This window comes from Miscanthus floridulus, chromosome 14 (assembly GCF_019320115.1).
Source record: "Miscanthus floridulus cultivar M001 chromosome 14, ASM1932011v1, whole genome shotgun sequence".
In the NCBI taxonomy this organism is placed as follows: Eukaryota; Viridiplantae; Streptophyta; class Magnoliopsida; order Poales; family Poaceae; genus Miscanthus; species Miscanthus floridulus.
In genome coordinates, this window is record NC_089593.1 from 88,881,026 (window position 1) to 88,899,007 (window position 17,982).

At 46.1% G+C, this 17,982-nt stretch overlaps 1 protein-coding gene and 1 pseudogene across 1 annotated transcript; both read right to left on the bottom strand.

Annotated features, from left to right (window-relative positions):
- Nucleotides 1-1,271: 1,271 nt before the first annotated feature.
- On the bottom strand, nt 1,272-2,963 carry LOC136503943 (protein NUCLEAR FUSION DEFECTIVE 4-like). The gene has a single exon (XM_066498859.1). The coding sequence runs from the start codon at nt 2,961-2,963 to the stop codon at nt 1,272-1,274; it is 1,692 nt and encodes a 563-aa protein (XP_066354956.1).
- Nucleotides 2,964-5,894: 2,931 nt separating this feature from the next.
- On the bottom strand, nt 5,895-7,270 carry LOC136503944 (uncharacterized; annotated as a pseudogene).
- Between the last annotated feature and the right edge of the window lie 10,712 nt (nt 7,271-17,982).

Here is a 17,982-nt window from a genome sequence, read left to right on the forward strand (position 1 = left end):
GGCATCTGCATATGTCAATATCCTTCATGAAGGCTTCGTTGGAGCACTTCTACAAACCCATCTCCCGCTGCTCTCGCCGGAGTTGCTCCTTACTGTGTTGTGCCTGCGTGTGCGTCAAGCTCCTCTTCACAATGGTCTGTCCAACCTGCTTGGTGTTGGCGCAGTCGTTTGGTACTTCGTAGCGGATACTTTGCTGCTATCACTCTTGTTTGGCATATGCTTTGCCATCGTTGCTGCTCGGGCGGATACTTTGCCGCTAACGTCGCTTAGGGCTTCCCCCTCATGCAGATGCTTTGCTGTTGAGTGTGTGATGGTCCCTACTTGTGGATACTTTGCTGCTTCATCACCTGATCATCTCTGGTGGAAGCTTTGACGCCGTACTGCCGAATGTTCGTCTCGTCTATTCTCGGTGGGTGCTTTGCCACCACGGCTTCATCTCTGTGTTGGCAAGGGTTGCATTGATGTAATCTTCCTTCCGCAGGTCAAGTCGGTTAGGTTTTGAGGCGTAGGGTCCTTCGTATCAACGCCTTCTCCTTCTCCTTTTGCTTTGGGCTGGTCTAGGTTGCTAACCGCTACCTCTATGGGTTTTGTAACCTGCACTTCCTCTTAATAAAATATATGTCATGACATGTTCGCAAAAAAAAAAGAATTCTAATAATAACTTGTTCAACCTTACAACTATTCCTATGCTAAAAAAATCTGACAACTATTCCTTGGGTTCTACTTCTACTTCTACCTTGTCTTTAAGGTTGAAAACGGACGGAAAAAAATTCCATTCTGACCCATTCCGTTTTCTATTTTATTTCTCCCGTTTCCGTATTCGAGTGATCCCGTTTCCGTATTTAGAGAAATGGGAGAGGAGTTTTTCTGCCCGTTTCCGTGGGATACCGTTTTCATCTGGAATTGACCTGCATTTATTCCGTTTTTCGCCCGTTTTCAATCTATATGAGATATGTGTAGAAATTGATATGCTCATAAACCTATTAATCACCAATTATGCATGTTAACATGTTAATACATGGCATGCTAGTGAATATTGGACCGATAATTTTATACGTGTATATTATTTTGTGACTTTGTTCATGTATACTTAAGAATATTTGATCATATTATTCTAACTTAATTTTCCGGCTCTTTGTCCGTTTTGTCTGTTTTCGTATTTTCGTATATCCCATCCGTTTTTAGTTCCGTTTTTTACTGAACTCGATTCCGTTTTCGCTAGAAATATAGACACGGAAACGGGTGAGGAGTTTTTCCGCCCGTTTGGGTCCCTACTTGTCTTCACCACTGCTGTAAGTTGTTCCCGCCTTGAACTTGGCGTAGAACTCCCGAGTCCTCCATGCGAGCGCCAGCGTCACCACCGCCGCAGCCACGGTGACCGCGGTGATGACCAAAAAGGACTCCCTGTAGCACCGGACGCCAATGCACGTGACCCCCTTCCCCGCCAGCGCGGCCACCTGCTGCCGTGCCGCCTCCCGGTCGTACATGCGGCCGGCGACGCGGACGTTGAGGACGTACGTCCCCAGGGGGGTGGCCGTGCCGCAGAAGTTGCACATGGTGGAGTAGTACCTGAGACCGAACAGCTCCGACACGCTGGCGAGGATGAGCGGCTTTGCGGCGCCCAAGCAGAACCCGATCACCACCGACGCCACGTTCAGCGACCCGGGCACGCCGAACGCGATCAGCAGGTGGCCCAGCACGCTGAGCAGGAGCACGCCAGCCAGGATGAGCGGCCGCGGGAGGCGGTGCCGGGACAGCAGGGCCTCCGATGCGAATCCTGCGGCGACGCGGCCGAGGTAGTTCCAGATGCTGATGAGGGAGACGAAGGTGGCAGCGCTCCGCCGCGGGTACCCCAGCGACTCGCCGATCTGGCCCATGTTGTCGATCGCCGTCACCATGCCGCCTATGCCGAACAACGACGCCGTGAACAGCAGCAGCATGTCCATGCTCACCAGCGCCTGCAGGATAGTGTAGTCCTCGCCGCGCGGCGGCGGCCGCAGCGAAAGCAGCAACCTTTGGCCCGCCGTCGCTGGTGCTGGTGGTGGCTGCTGCTTCGTGGCCGCGGTCGCCGCGGGCAGAGCCGGCGTTTCTGCAGCTTGCTCTTCAGCTGGCGCGTTGGTGATGTTGGACTTGAACAGCGCGGCCTCCTCGCGCAGGACGATTCCGAGCGGAAGCAGCAGCATGAGGAACACGACAGCGGCGCTGGCGGCGTACTCTGCCCGTGTGAACTGGAACCGCTTCTGCAGGACGATGGCGACCAGGAGGTAGGCGGCGAGCGCGAGCGACACGTAGAGGAAGGCGCAGAAGGCGCGGTACTCCCGGCGTGCAGCAACGGGAGACCGCGGCGCGCGTATGACCCGTATGGTGGCGAGGAAGGCGACGTAGACGGCAGCAGGGAGCCAGCCGACGAGGAGGATGAGGGGCCTGCTGTCGCCGGCGCCGCCTCCGGAGCCGTAGAAGGCGAGGTAGAGCTGGGTTAAGATGGCGCCGCTGAGGCCGACGAAGCCCTTGAGGAGGCCGAGCATGACGCCGCGGCTCTCGGGGAAGTTCTTGACGCAGGTGACGAGCGCGCCGGTGTTGGCGAAGGCCTGGGAGTTGGCGCCGACAGCGATGTAGAGGCAGACGAGCCAGAGCGGCGGGGCGGGGCGGACGCGGCCTGTTACGGAGAGGTAGAGCATGAGGTAGCCGCCGAGGCTCATGGCGGCACCGACGGCGAGGACGAGCCAGGGCGGGGCGAGCTCGGCGATGAGGCCTGCGTGGATGCCGATGTTGGCGCCCACGTCCTTGAAGAAGCCGACGGTGTTGAGCTGCTCCTGCGTGTACCCCAGCGTCGACTTGATGTCCTTGGAGTAGATGGCGAAGGTGTAGGTGGCGCCGGCGGTGGACAAGAGGATGAAGGAGCCGTACGCCATGAACCACCGCCCTCGCAGCACCTGCGCGGCGAACGCCCTCGCTGTGGCCATGGCTGGCTGCGGACTGTTGTCGTCGAGTAGCCAAGCTGGGTCCGTCGCATTTGCAGCAGAGTGCGTGCTCTCTTCTAAGGATGGCACCGTAATTATATTGGAAAAAAGCTGCAGTTAGTTCAAAAGTTTGTAATTGGTGGGAAATACATGGATCATGGATGCGTGACAGTGCATGCATGGATAGTGAGTGGGAAACTTTTTTTTTCGTTTTCTAGTTGCTTTGTTTTTGCTTCAGGTTGCTTACCACTGGCTTGTGGTTTGTAATATGTGCTGTCAGGGTTTTCTCGTTGCTACGTCGTGTAACTCTCTTTCTCTTAATAAAAAACATGCTTAGATACATCGTGAAAAAAAATTGAACTTTAGACCAAGAAAAGTTGCACATGTGTCTTGTTTGCTTGTTTACAATAGTCTCCTTAATGGTGCATTAGCTTAAGCAACCTGTCACTTAACACTGCCATGGGTGATTTTTTTTTTCCATTGGCATTTGGGAGGCTACAAGCTGCAACTAGTATATAAGTTGATGTTGCTATATTACCTAGTACAGTACCTTGCTAACCTGCCCACTAACAATCTATTGAAACATGACAGAATTGCTAGTTTGGTTCTATAGGGCTTTGTTTTTTTAGTTTGATCTTGGTGCACGTTTAATTTGATCAAGACAACAAAATATCAGCTGGCAGTTTACTATATGCAAAAACTCAATCTAACAACGTATGGGTTGCAACTCCACTTATCTGTGGCCGTCCATCATCCCTAAAGTTGCTCCCAGTGTTTCTGTGTTTGACACGTGTTCACAGATACTGACTACTTTCTTGGTGGATGCGCAACTTTTGACATGCACGAATCTTGATGTAAACTAAACCGTTGGATTACCGTTGGTGCACGTTTAATTTGATCAACACATAGGCGCATTGCAGTGGCCAGTGAGTCAGCGTGCACGGCATGAAATAGCTGTACCTATCAGCCGTGTCCAAAAACTGAGATTTACACTCCCTTAATATTCCATTGCCTGAAAAATTCTATCATAATGGCCTTTGCTAGTGTGCAGTCCATATATGATCTATACTACCACCACTCAATTATGTTTGAACTAGGTAGCGTGCCCGTGCGTTGCTACGGGATAACTAACAATTTATACTAAAAATACACGGATCGCACGATAAGATAACAATACTGTAAAAATTAAATACCAACATTAAAGTGATATTTAATCCAAAAAGCAAGGTTTATGAATTTAACACAGTCACGGAGTGTGCGGCGTCGCAGGCTCACGAACTCTACTTTATAGACCTTTCCGTGATGCGGCTAAGATAATGTTTTATATTGGCAGGAAGAAATCTCCGATATCCATTTCTTTCATTGTAATCCATTTATCTGGACAATGTTTGAGGTGAGGGCACGGTTACAGTTTTTAGTAGCTTTGCGATATTGTCCGAAGCTATGAGATGATTGATGTCTTGCAATGATCCTTTCATTAATTTAGTTTTCTATCTATGTTTAATTGTTTATTCAGTCTATTTTATAGGCATGCCGGTAGATAATGGATGACAAAATTCAAGCATCCATAATTTATCTCTTTGACTTTGAGCATGAGTTTTGTTTTTATTTTTTAATTGATATATTGTCCATTTGTTTTTATCGTAGCGTTAGCACGGGCATGCATGAAAAATGAAGATGTCTTTACACTATAGAAATCTTTAAGAAGATCATGCATAGATTATTCTTGTATTGAATATTATATATATACAATCACCTAAATATTCTAATTAAACTACAAAATTTTGAATTAGGATACGAGGTAAGACATGCAAATAGATATTTTAAAACTACATGTAGAGTCCAAAGAACTTAATAAATAAATCATTCTGGACGCAATGTAAATTCTCTCTAATCTTTTATTTGGTGTAGTTAGTGTTATCATAGTACCCGCATGTATTCATGGAAAATAAATCGTGGACAAAACGTGGACACTTTTTGGTGCGACATTCCAACATGGGTCCATCGTCCTGCCAATATTCTTGAGGCAGATCACATAAATGATGAGATTCCCTCTATGAGATTGCTCATAAGAGACTCAAACTTATATCTGATCATGGTAATGTTGAATTGCTTTGCATCAAAAGCATCGGCAATGATAAACGGGGATATAGGTTTTAGTATGCATAGTGGAGGAAAACTCGACCTTGGCCTTCTCGGTAGCTTTTCTGAGCCTTTGCAGTGCTAACTTTTTCTTACTCAGATAGTCAAGAGGTGCACCATAAAATTATGCACCACTAAGAAAAGTGTCACTATTGGTTGCCTTGACCTAAAAAATATGTCGAAATTAAGAATTACAACACCTAATTCAACATCTTGGAACAGACACTCAAGTTGATACCTTATTCTACAATATATGTCTGTGTGGAATAGTCCTAAAGCCACACATATTTATACGGTGAGTATAACATACTTTGTTTTAAAATTTTATGAGAGATTTTTAAGACACGCAGTATTATCTATGTGACAGGCACTAATATTTACATATATACTCGAACCTGTGTGTACAGGATTATATGGAGATGTAGCGAAACTTATTCATGAATTTATTAGCGCATGAAAGAAATGGATATCGGAGAATTCTTTCTGCCGATATAAAATATTATCTTAGCCATATCACGAAAAAGTCTATACAGTAGAGTTTGTGAGCCTGCGACGCCGCGCTCTCCGTGACTGTGTTAATTTCACGAACTTTGCTTTTTGAATTAAATGTCACTTTAACGTCGGTATTTAATTTAACAGTATTGTTATCTTATCGTGCGATCCGTGTGTTTTTAGTACAAAAGATTTAGTTGCCCCATAGCAACGCACGGGCATGCTACCTAGTTGAATATAAAAGGAGAGAACTGGCTGCATTCGTACATATAATGTACGTCAGCTAAGGTTTTGTTTGAATTAACTCAGTTCACGAACTAATAGTAATAACTAAATGTGGCATATATCGAATTCTTTTAGCCACTGCTTGTGTGCAGAAGCGAAAAACATCCCAACCGCGTTTGCCCTAATATGAGTATTTGGAGTAATAAACCTTTGAAGAACATCAACGTACCTCCCTTCCAGAGATTGGGTCGAATCCAACCTAGAGCCTCGGAACCCTGCATCTTTTCCTGGACGGGCTTCACTTCGGATGCGCCGGTAGCAATATCAACGATCTCCAATCGATGGACCAAGTTGTATGGATCCCCATACAATGGCTCAGACATGTAGATTTTGTTCTCCTTGTACTTGGATACACTTGTTCCACTGAAACTTTTATTGAAATGTTTAGACACGAACATTGTCTGATCATCGATGTCCCTCACCCTAGACCACTTCGGCGTACAGTCATGGAGGTTGCACTTATAGATCGCGCTACTGTAGGTGAAGCTCTGTGTCTCGTGGAACGTGCTCACCATGGCACCCACAATGTGCATCTCACCGTTTGATTCCAGTTAGCTGCGGTGGCAGAGCCCAGCAGGTGGCGACAGTGATGGCAGCGGCGTCGCGGTTAGAGTAGCGCCGGTGGCGTTGCTGCTGCAAACGAAGATTTCTCTAGTGCAGTCGATCGCCAAGAACTTGTCTTGGCAGTGGATGATGGACCCCACGGAGAACTCTAGTTTGGTGTCGAGCAGCGTCCATGCGTTGTCGACTCCAACCCGGCAGAACGCGACCTCCGTGGAGCACCCAAGCATGGCCATGGCCACGCACTCACGGCCGGCGGCGTCAGGCGGCGCCGAGAGCATGATCTAATGGAAGAACACGTCCCTCATGTCTTCTAGCTTGATGGCTCTGCCTGCGTCATCCGCGTCCCCATAGCCGTTGGTGGGATGGAGGACCCATCGGCCGTGGACCCTAGACACGCGTTCTGATGAGGATGCCGCTGCGACGTGTTCGCCTGCTAGCGGGAGCTCAACGCGGGGGGCACGGGCACCGGCGAATGGATTCAGCAGCATCACGGACACCGCCTCATCCATGAGCGCCAGCCACCCACATGAGGAGCCGCACGCCACCTTGCCGCGCACGTCGGGCAGCGTCTTGGAGAAGACCTTCTTCTCCGGGACGCAGTAGAAGCCGACACGGTTCGAGTCGGGGTCGAATGGGAGCAGTAGGAGCGGCCCAAAGGTCGTGAACAGGACGGCAGCACGCCATGGGGAGCAAGTGGATCGAAAGGATGCCGCGTCGTGGCCTGACATGAGATGCTGCCCGATGGACTTGAGGAGATCCTCTGGCAGGCCGGATCTCTAGTCAGGGAGAGGTAGGGACCTTCTCTTGGGATTGGGAGACTGAGCCATGGAAGACAGATGACATCAACTATGGTTCACGCAAGAAATGGTCCCCGGTGTCTACTGTCACGATGGACCATGGATTAGGGAACGGGGATATAGGGAAAGGATTCAAAATGAACAGACCCAAGGGCAATTTCAGCAAGAAACAGCAGGCGAGGGTGATGGAACACGTGAGCGTGAAACCAAATGAAAGGAGAAAAAAATTGTCCCTTTCACAAGTGCAAAGAGGGGAAGTAATTAAATGTAGGTAGATTTGGTAAGGTTCTCAGAAATGCAAAGAGGTTCTTTTTGTCTTAATTCTCTTTCTTTCTGTGTTAATTCTCTTTCCTTTTGCTCGTTGCCATGTATGCTGGTGCATGCAAACATGCAATGTGTATATGGATAGCACAATAATTTTCTACTTCCTATTTTGCCGTGATTCCTCTATCATATGACAGACAATATTCAATCAAGGAGAATGGCACGACCAAAGGTCGCAGCATGCTGGAGATGTCGTGGGGTCGCAGGCGTGGGCAGACGGACGAACCAAAACAAATGTCACAGCAAAAAATGTCCACACTTTGTTCTTTTTAGTTGTAGGAGAAAAGAATATTAATATTTATAATACATAATTAGTATCATTATATAGACCATTAAATATATTTTTATAATAAACTTATTTGGAGATATAAATGTTGCACGTATTTTTTACAAACCTAGTCAAAGTTGAGAAAGTTTGACCTGCACGCATCCCATAACGACTTATATTTTAGGGCAGAGGAAGTATATGCTAATGGGAGTAGTCAACTGGAAGTCGTGATAACACAATAATACTTTCATATTATATGCTAATGGGAGCACGAAGAAACACAGAGGAATGGACCTATATACTAATGGTGAAAATATTCATTTAGGAAATTACAGAAGGTTCACCAGTCTCACCGTGTATAACTTGCACATCTTTTATTTGGCACCACTTATGTTCTCAAGGAGCAGCCACTTTTTAATTTCAGGTCTGCATGCTGGAAACACTAAAATTAAGGGCCAACCTCATTGAGTCGTCTTGCTTAATCTTTGCCAATTGTCTTGCTTGAGCTTTGCGAATAAATTATACCATTGACAAAGACTAACATATAAAGAGGTAGAAGTTGCAAGAATAAAGCTAGGTGGCCTACTATGCACCCAGCCTAAATTTAATACCCTCCAAATTATGGACAATACCATATGATCCGGTTTACGTGGAGATGAAAGATATCTGACCGAGCGAGAGAGGGGCACCGCATGATTGTTTCCTTCCATGCATGATTATCGTTTCCTTCCATACATGTGGCCTCAGGTGATCGATTTGTTTCCTTCAAAGGAGGAGGGGATCGCAGGGATAGCAGTTTCTTTTTCTATCGCGCGGTGTATGATTATTGTTTCCTTCCATGCATGTGGCCTCAGGTGATCGATTTGTTTCCTTCAAAGCAGGCGGGGATCGCATGCGTGGGCAGACGGACGAATCAAAACAAATGTCATACCAAAAAATATCCACACTTTGTTCTTTTTAGTTGTAGGAGATAAAATCAATGCAGGTAAGCATGTGTCCATCATGGTATATATATTTTGTAGGGATCAATGGCATTCTCTCCCTCATCATCTCGTCCAACATTGGTGCAGCTACTAAAATGACAAGTGAAGCATCTGCACAACCATACCTCTAGATGAGTTCAGCATCTGAAGACTGAAGGTCTACCACACCGTTTTCCTTCTCTTCATTATTCGTGAGAAGCAGATGCTATTACATTGTTACTTTTTTTAAGTCAACACCGGGGGAGCTGAGAGGCTCCACCTGAATATATTTTCCACAGATTCTAGCAAGCTGGTAATGGAAGGTGCAAAGTACCTAGTACATGGACCACCCTTGACGGTCATAGAAATACATGACATAGAGGAAGATAGGAGGAATACAACACCAACAGAAACAAAACAAACAACAATGACATGATTCAGTTATAGGCTCAACCTACATTTGAAGCTAGTGCGAGCACCACGTTCCCGACTTGTGCTGCCACCAAAGACATACTCTGAAGATCTCTAATTCGCAAGCAGTTGTAAGCGAGTCGGGTTCGACAGACGACAGCCAAGCGACTGTAAGGTATTGAGTCAGAACAAACTGGCGACAATCGTGAGTTGCATCGCCTATGAGAGCATCTGGGTTCCACCCGACGCCCACCAACGCCATTTGGAGGGGAGGAAGCCTCAAAGGGGGAGGACTGCTAGGAGGAGAACGAGGAGATCCAGAGAAGAGATCAATGTCCCCGCAGCCAGCATATGATGAGGCAAAGCACTCAAGTGAACTAGAGGACGATAGAGCAAGCCGTTAACGGTGAGCACCTGGCGGCAAGCAGTGAGCGCAAAATCCAAGGGGTAGGAGGGTAGTCAGACCAGTAACAAGATGGGGAGGGAGAGCACAAGGTGTAACACCCTAAAATTTGCTACTTTTAAAAATAGGTTTAAAAAGATTTATTTCTGAATTTTGTGCTCATTAAATATAGGAAAATAATTTTTTTCATTAAATTAAAATTCATCATAAGGTAGCAACATGTTTGTGCATATATGCCGATGCATTTGTTTCTTTGAATTGTGTGGATTTGATTCAAATTGAAAACATTCAAAAAAAACTTTTGAAAAAAATAAATTTGAAAATGGCTTTGAAGTAAAAGAAAAGAGGGAAAAAGAAAATTGAAAAATAAAAGAATTTAAAAAGGTTGTAAAATTTATTTTTAAGAACTTACCAAAATTTCTCATTTTTAATTAAGTTGAAAAGTGTATTTGAAAACCCTATTCAAATTTGATTTGATTCATATTTGAATTCGGTTTGAAAATAGAAAAGGAAAAAAAAACTCTCCCTCTCTCTTCTAGCCCGTGGCCGCAGGTAGCCCAGCAGGTTGGTCTATCTGCTTTCTTCTTCGTCGGCCTTTTTCCCTTCCCCCGCGCCTCCGTTCTCGGTCCGCTCCCATCTTCCCCATGGCCTACTCCTACCCATTCTCCCGCGCGGCCCAACAAGCCATCCCCGTGGCCCAAGCCGCAGCCCAGCACCGATGCACCACGCCTCTTCCTTCCCTTGCTCTATCTCACTGACCGGATCGGCCTCGCACCCCATCTCACCGACAGATGGGCCATCCCTGTTAGTTCTATCTCTTACCTCCGGTCGTACCTAACCAGGACTCGTGCGTTGCCAAGGCCGTGTCCGCGCTGCTCTCGACTCCTCCCTTGCCTTGCGCCCTACGTAGACCGACCCTTAAATAGCGATCCTCCAAGCCCGTGCCATCCTCGATCAAGTCCTAGAGCAAGTCGCAGCGCCGCCTGTGCCCCAGCATCGCCATCCGAGCTCCCCGAGAAGAAGCCGACGCTGTCGTGCTGGTTAGCCGCTCCTTCGTCACGGTAAGAACATCCTAGAGCTTCTAGTCAAGTTTCTAAACCTGTACAACCCCTTTTCTACCTCTGTTTCCCTCTGTGTTGCTTTGTTCCACATAGCGGTTGCTCCACCACCGCCATAGGTCGTCGCTTGCCGTCTTTGTTCACCCATAGCTACAATTGATCGCTGATTCAAGTTCGTAGTGACCTTATCCATCACCCAGTGCCATTATCGAGTCTAATTAAGTCCCGTCGAAGTTTTCCCCAATTTCTTCGACGAGAAATCGACGATGCCAGCGAAGTCATCACCTTGAAGACCATGTTCTGGCCAAATCTTTCCTCAATCCCTCTCTCTGTCTAATCCAGGCCAACCAGTGAAGATCCAACGACCTCAATTAGTTCATACCCCTTCGCGTGGCTTAATTGCATAAGAGCCCCTCGGGTTTTTAATTTAGAACCCGCTGTCCTTAGTTTCTTCCAAAATAGCCCCTGTCTTTCTTCTTTATCCTGCCCGAGGTCCTCGGCCAGATTTAAAACTCAGATTTTATTTATTTTAATTTGAAAATTAAGTTCCATCAAATTACAAAATTGCCACAATCTTCAGTAGTCTATATTTTCTCCGTTTCAACTCTGATTTGATCCGTTCAATTTGCGTTAGATTCGTATTTACGTTGCCCACGTGTTCACACTACTGTTAGATATATTTTCAACTTTTAAAATTCGAGGTTAGATTTAATCTATTATTTTATTAAAGGAAATCTTGTCTAAATCATATCTTCTACGTTTTAGCTTTGATTTGACCCGTTCAAGTTGTGTTGGGTTCATTACGACGAGATCTACACATTAGTAACAATGTTTATCATGTCCCTATTTCTAAAATTTCATGGTTTAAACTCTAATTTGAATAATAATTATGCAACTGGATTTTATAAATAAAATATAATTTGTTTAACTTTAGTTTTATAATTTAAATCTAAATTTGACTTGATTCAATTTATATTATTTATAAAATATCTTATATATATGAATTTATATAGTTAAAATAAATGAAGCCTATAGTTTTCTTTTCCATGTATAAAGCAAATCTTTCGGTAGTTGTATCTTTTCAACCGTAGCTCCGATTAGAGTGATTTTCGCATCTTTGTGTTCATAGCGAGACGTAGATTTATTTTACAAACTTTTCATCTTGATTTTATGTTTGGTGTACTATTCTAATTTAGATCTATTGTTTGCTTCATGTAGGATTGCATGGATGCTTGTGTGGTGCTTTATGATTTTGTCCAGTCGGTGAGCTTTACGTGTTGATAAAGAAGGAGTTCCTTTGAAGTTTTAGACTTGAAGAAGGATCAGAGTTATAAGGCAAGTATAGCATGGGATCTTTCTTATTGTCCTATTCACCTTAATATCATTTAATTCATGCTGCATGTGTCTACCACTAAGGATATCCTAGTCTTTTGTACTTGTACCTTGATACCTTTGGGTTAATGCATTGGGTAGCTTTGCTAGTGCTCAACAACAACCATGATCTTGTAACTTGACTAATGTAATATGCAATAAACACTAAAAGATGCTTTTAAGCAACATGGAACAAGGGGGCTAGAGCATTGGGCTGTTTTTATGGTGCTCTAGATTTCTCTTCCTAAGGACTTATCTGTAAGTGATCACCGAGAACTTACAGTATAACTGTGAGGGCTATATGGCTCTGGCTTTAGCTCAGTATGAAGACCTTTTCTAGCTTGTTAGAGGTTACCTTTATTGGCATAAGAATGGCTTACCGAATCGGGTATAGGACATCCTCTACTCTTATGTGTATAGCCGTGATGGAATCGTGCCATTCGACAGGGGGTTCCTATATCTGTTTGCCGAGTGAATCTAATGGCCCTAACTTGTTAGACGAACCTTTAAAAAGCTTCATAGTGAACCCTGCCGACCTTCCTTGGTAGTGGGTCAAGAGGCTGATCACCTCGGACGAAAGGGTAAATCACAACTCACAGTGAAAGTGTACGACCTCTGTAGAGTGTAAAACTGGTATATCAGCCGTGCTCACGGTCACGAGCGGCCTTGGAACATTTATGGAATAGATGATGAACACTGATGATACTGATGATAAATATGCTCATTAATGATTACTGTTTATGCTATTCATTATTCATGTTAACCTGATCATGTGTTTATATGGGCTTGTGAATAAACTTGTTGCCACCCAATTGCTAAAAGATGACTCATTAAAAGCTAATCGCAGATGAACCAGTGTCAGCCTTTTGAGCCTCATGAATCCCATGTTATATTTGTTGAGTACGACATGTACTTACGCTTGCTTTACTTTTTAAATCTTTAGAAAAATCCCGGATGGGTACCAGATTGCTAGAGTTTGGAAAAATTAGGCTTGTGATCAACCAGTCAGTTGTCCCTGTGGATTTGGAGTCTTTGCCTAAAGATCGGAGTTATCTTTCCGCTGTCTATACTCTGAGGTTATATTCTTTATACTAATATGGTATGTATTTAAGCATTGTCTATTGATATTGCCTTTATTTGTAGCTATATGTGAGATTTGACTTCCTGGGCTCACATATGGTGTGTATCTGATTTTGTCCTTAAATCCGGGTGCTACACAAGGACATGCCGAGCACAAACAGGAGCAGCGTGGGGCAACCACGGAGAGCACAAGGACATGAAGGGCGCGGACGGGAGCCGGTGTGCTTGTGTCGATGCCTTCAAGAAGGGAAATGACGTCCTCGGACGCCACCATCGACGATCGGAGCACTAGGGTTGTAAGGGCTTTCGTCCCGAGACCTGCCTAGCGGATGCACGAAGCTCGGAAATTGCCTTCGCGATAGCCAGAACTAAAATCTACAGCGACGCCACCAGGAAGGAAAATGATACCAATTGCGCCATCGTCGCTGGCCTGGAGCAACAGCCAGACATGGTTTTCACCTAGATTCCATAAGCATGCGAAGGTAGACCCAGAGCACAACATGGCAAAAGTCAATGTTGTCGACGATGAGCAATATCTAGAGGGGAGCAGCGAAGCCAGAGCCTTGTCACCGCCGCCACTAGCGCCCACACCGGCACCGACAGTGGCCCTGCTCGTGCTCGCTAGCCCCATAGGGTTGCTGCAGCTGCTGCGTCTGCTACATAGGCTGAGCATGCCGATGCCTGGGAGCCCGCTGTGTGGCCGAAGAGCAAGAGGTGGAGGTTGATGATGCCCTGACATATGGGCCCACAACTGGCGCACCCAGGGCACGCATGTGCTAGGTACGCTGACGGAGCTCGTGCTGGCATAACGCAGTTGTCCGGGGCATGAGCAGGATGGAGTCTAGGGGCACCGCCTCCGCCTTCGCGCGGCTCGCGCCCGCCGGCGCCAGATCTGGGACGACAGCCGCTAGATCTGCGGCCGGGATGACGTCTTCGCGAGCGTCAGGGAGGTCGAGTAGCCGGCCGCGGTCCTGTTGGACACCAACACGCCCGCCGGCTGCCTGCTGGCCCACAGCGCGCCCACCGGTCGCCTGCTGGCCTACCGACCATTGCTGGCTCCGCATCGCACCCGCCGGCCACCTGCCCCGCTTGCCAGATCCGAGGCGGGGGTTACCGGATCCGTGCCTAGGCAACCCGGATACGACGCTCCTCACCTGCCGGCGATCGTCCTTGTGCCGAAGACTTCAAAGTTTGGAGGAGGAAGAGAATGTGAGGAGAGGAAGGGGAAAGGAGGGAGCTGCTTCGGGGGGGGGGCTTTTTGAGCACCACAGCGGGCCGCCACCATCGCTAGCTAGGGAGCAGCGGCGGCGGCGACGGCCAAGGAGTCGGCGCGGAGCAGGGTCCCGGCGGTGGTGGCTGGGTCGCCCCCTGGGTCGCCTGTACGGACGACGCGAGGGGGGGGGGGGGGGAGAGGCCGGAGTTGTCGCTTATCCGGTTACATTGCTACTGAATTGAGCATTGTCACAAGTGCTGGATTCTCCTCTTATATAGGAGCAGTTGACAAAAATCGGTAAAATCTTATGGATACTACATACACACAGCTATGTCTGCTAACCAAGGAAATTCAAGTGACGTCATATTTAGTTACAGTGATTTTAGTGAATTTATACAGTTTTCTACTACTAAAACAATTTAAATCTGATCAAAAATCTAGAATTGGTTTCCTCCTTCTTGGATCAAAGGGAGTTAGCATTTTTCTACTATTACCTTTGTCCTAAAAACAATGTAAATCTCTTTGTTCAAGGAGCCCATCATTTTAAATTTTGACTAGTTCTATAGAAAAATAATATTAATATTTTTATATTCAAATAAGTTTATTATGAAAATATTTCGGAATTAATCTAAAGATACTTATTACACATAATAAATTTAATTTCTTTTGTATATGTTTGATTAAATTCGAAATTGATTGATTTATCAAAAAATGAGGTTGATTTGTATTATTTGTTTGGACTGAGGAAATAGAATAAATGAAATGTCTTGTTGTCGTGGTAAATATAGCCAATTTTCTTCGCCTTTTTTAGGTTAACTGGAGGGGCAAGGTGCCCCTACAGCATTAATAAAAATGCATTAAACGAAAAAAGGTAGTAACAGTACAGTACAATTAGGGGACTGAAAAGGAATTTTTCTTCACCTTTTCCTTTTCCTTTCACCTTTTCCTTTTCTTGGCGTCGACCTTCTCCTTCTCCCTCTCCCTCTCCCTTCACTAGATCCATGCGCCATGGGGGACACAGGAACGGCGGTGGCGGCCTCTATAAAGGAGCGACCGAACGTCCAAACCAGACGGATAGGCGAGATGGTGGAGATGGGGGTGAGGAACCAGAGGAAGTAGATGGGGGAGAGGAAACTGGGGAGACCCACCGACCAATCTCACGGCTCTTCCTCCCCGACGGTGATGATGAACAAGACAAGGAGAGGAAACGGGGACTAAGAGGAGGAAACGGGAGAGAGGGAAACGCCATGAGCTTGGTCGGCAGGTAAAGGAGGGAGCTAGGGGCAGGAATGTCATTTCACATTTACTACTAGCCACGTGGCGAGCCATGAAGGGGGATGGATGAGATTGACCTGCAAATCCATTGTTTGAAGACTAAAGTGGACAATTTAAAAGTTGAGGGACCAATCTGAGCCTCACACAATAGTTTAGGTACGAAAATGGTTATTTTGCCTTTTGTTTTGCTTGTTTATCTTAACTATAAGAACGTGAAGGAATTGAAAAATATGGCTTACCTTGAATTCTTCTACCCACCTAATTTTTTTCCTTGGATTTTACACCATTTGATTGATTGCTACTGACATGTCGAGTGGATCTAGACATTTACACATAGAGAAACACCAATGGTATTGCCCAAAAAAAACCGCACGCCAACCCACCTTTTTTTTTGCCGAGTGGCAATTTGGGCATTTACATGGCGAGTAGGTTTGCATCCTTATTGGTGTTGTTGTGAATTTCAGAGAGGAGGCTTGTCGGAGTCTCGGAGGTGCAGCTTGGGGAGATGCACATGATGGGCTACGTGACCGTGCAGCTGATTCAGCCATAACACGTGACAGGCCAAACGACGGGACGCTGGCCATATTCACCTAGTTCTCACCAATGGCCGACCACGCCTTCGAGCCTGTGGGCGTCCTGGGGATAATCAGCAATTGAGCTTGGCCGACCATCGATCGTGGCCTCAGGTCTCCTCATTCTTGTTTCTGCAATTTGTCATAAAAGGGTCGTTTAAGCATGGAGCCTGATAATGTGGATTTCGTGTGTGTTTGTATATTTTTTTTCAGGGAGAGTCGAGCTGTTGACATGGAGTCCTTGTGTGTTGTTGCTGGGAAGCATGTCCGGTCCATGCGTGTCGACCTTCACATCTTGGATAACGGCCAGACTCTATCTGCAATCACATCTTGGATAACGGTCGGACTCTATCTGCAAACGAGTTCATCCAGGTTAAGATATCCGGAGATTGTTTTTTGTTTGATTGATTTGACATATACATCTGAGCAATGCGTTTATCCAGAGTTCTAACTCAATTAGCTATCACACATGAGATGCCGCCTCCCGCGCTGCATAGGCTGGGTAGCCGACCTTTGGTGCAATGTAACAACTCTCTCCTCCGATCCCTCTGCTAACTTTTTCCACGCACTGGCCTTGTAACCTTGGCGACCCGTCGCCACTAGCTATCAGCTATGTAACCATCACCGGCTCTATCCGGCATCCATGGTAATCACATGTAACAACTTGATTTCCAACAGAATACCGACCTGGAAAGGCAACCTCCTCAATTTGGCAGGACGCGCTACTTTGGTCACCGCCACCCTTTCAGCGATCCCTGTCAAGATGGACCTGTGTGCCTGCTTATTAGACTCAACTTCGTCTTAGATAAAGATGGAGATGTCCAAGATGGACGAGGAGAAGGTGGCGGCTGGTGGGGTTAGTGGAGCTGGGACAGTGGACACAGCGCAGCAGCTGGTGACGATCGAGGGATGCTGTGGCAGTGACCTCACTCCATCTAGGGTCAAGAAATCGAGTTCTTGGAGAGCCGATCCATGGCACAACCGAGCGAGCTAGGGCGACAGCTCTTGCTGAGAGGCCCCCTCAAAGCCCTAGAGGCAGACATCCACCATGCTAACGCCACGTAAGCGTCTCTACTTTTTACCATGGTTTGGATTCTGCACTACATCCTTTTCTTGAAATTTCCATTGTAATTTCTTCTTTATAGATAATTTTTTCATAACCATGCAAATTTCCATTGTAACTTGTTCTTTATAGATGATTTTTTAAACCCGTGCGTGCTTGTCCACTACTATATCTACACATACTCCTTTAATCGTGCATTAGCCTAAGCAACCTGTCACTTACACTGCCACCTGTGATTAATTTTTCAATGGCATTTGGGAAGCTACTACGACCATCCACCTTGCTGACCTGCCCACTAATCAACCTAAACAGCATGACAGAATTGCTAGTTTGGTTAATAGGACTTATTTTTTTTAGTTTGGTCTTTTGGCTTGTTGCACAGGCTGTTTCCTAAGTGTCGTCCTCGGTCATTGCGTGCAGCTTGATTCCGGCATATATGCAGTGGGTGCGTGCCGGCCGGGCATTTCTTTTTTGAAAAAGGAACTTTGTACCGGGATTTTTTTTAAAAAAAAAAGAAAACTTTTTTCAGGTCTCCCCAAGTTGCCGGTGTTATCCGTCCGTCCCTAGCATAAGAATTTTGATATTTGGGTCTCATCAGAACGTACTTTGTGTGCGGCGGTGTGACTAGTACTTCCATATGTTTGCGACCGAAATAGCAGATTAAGATTATTATGTATCATGATGGGACTCTGGCACCACGGAAATCCAAAGAATAAATAAATCAAGTTAAGAATAACTGAGA

Excerpts from the sequence above, each read along its gene's own strand:
- LOC136503943 (XM_066498859.1), bottom strand. The coding sequence starts at position 2,963 with ATGGCCACAGCGAGGGCGTTCGCCGCGCAGGTGCTGCGAGGGCGGTGG.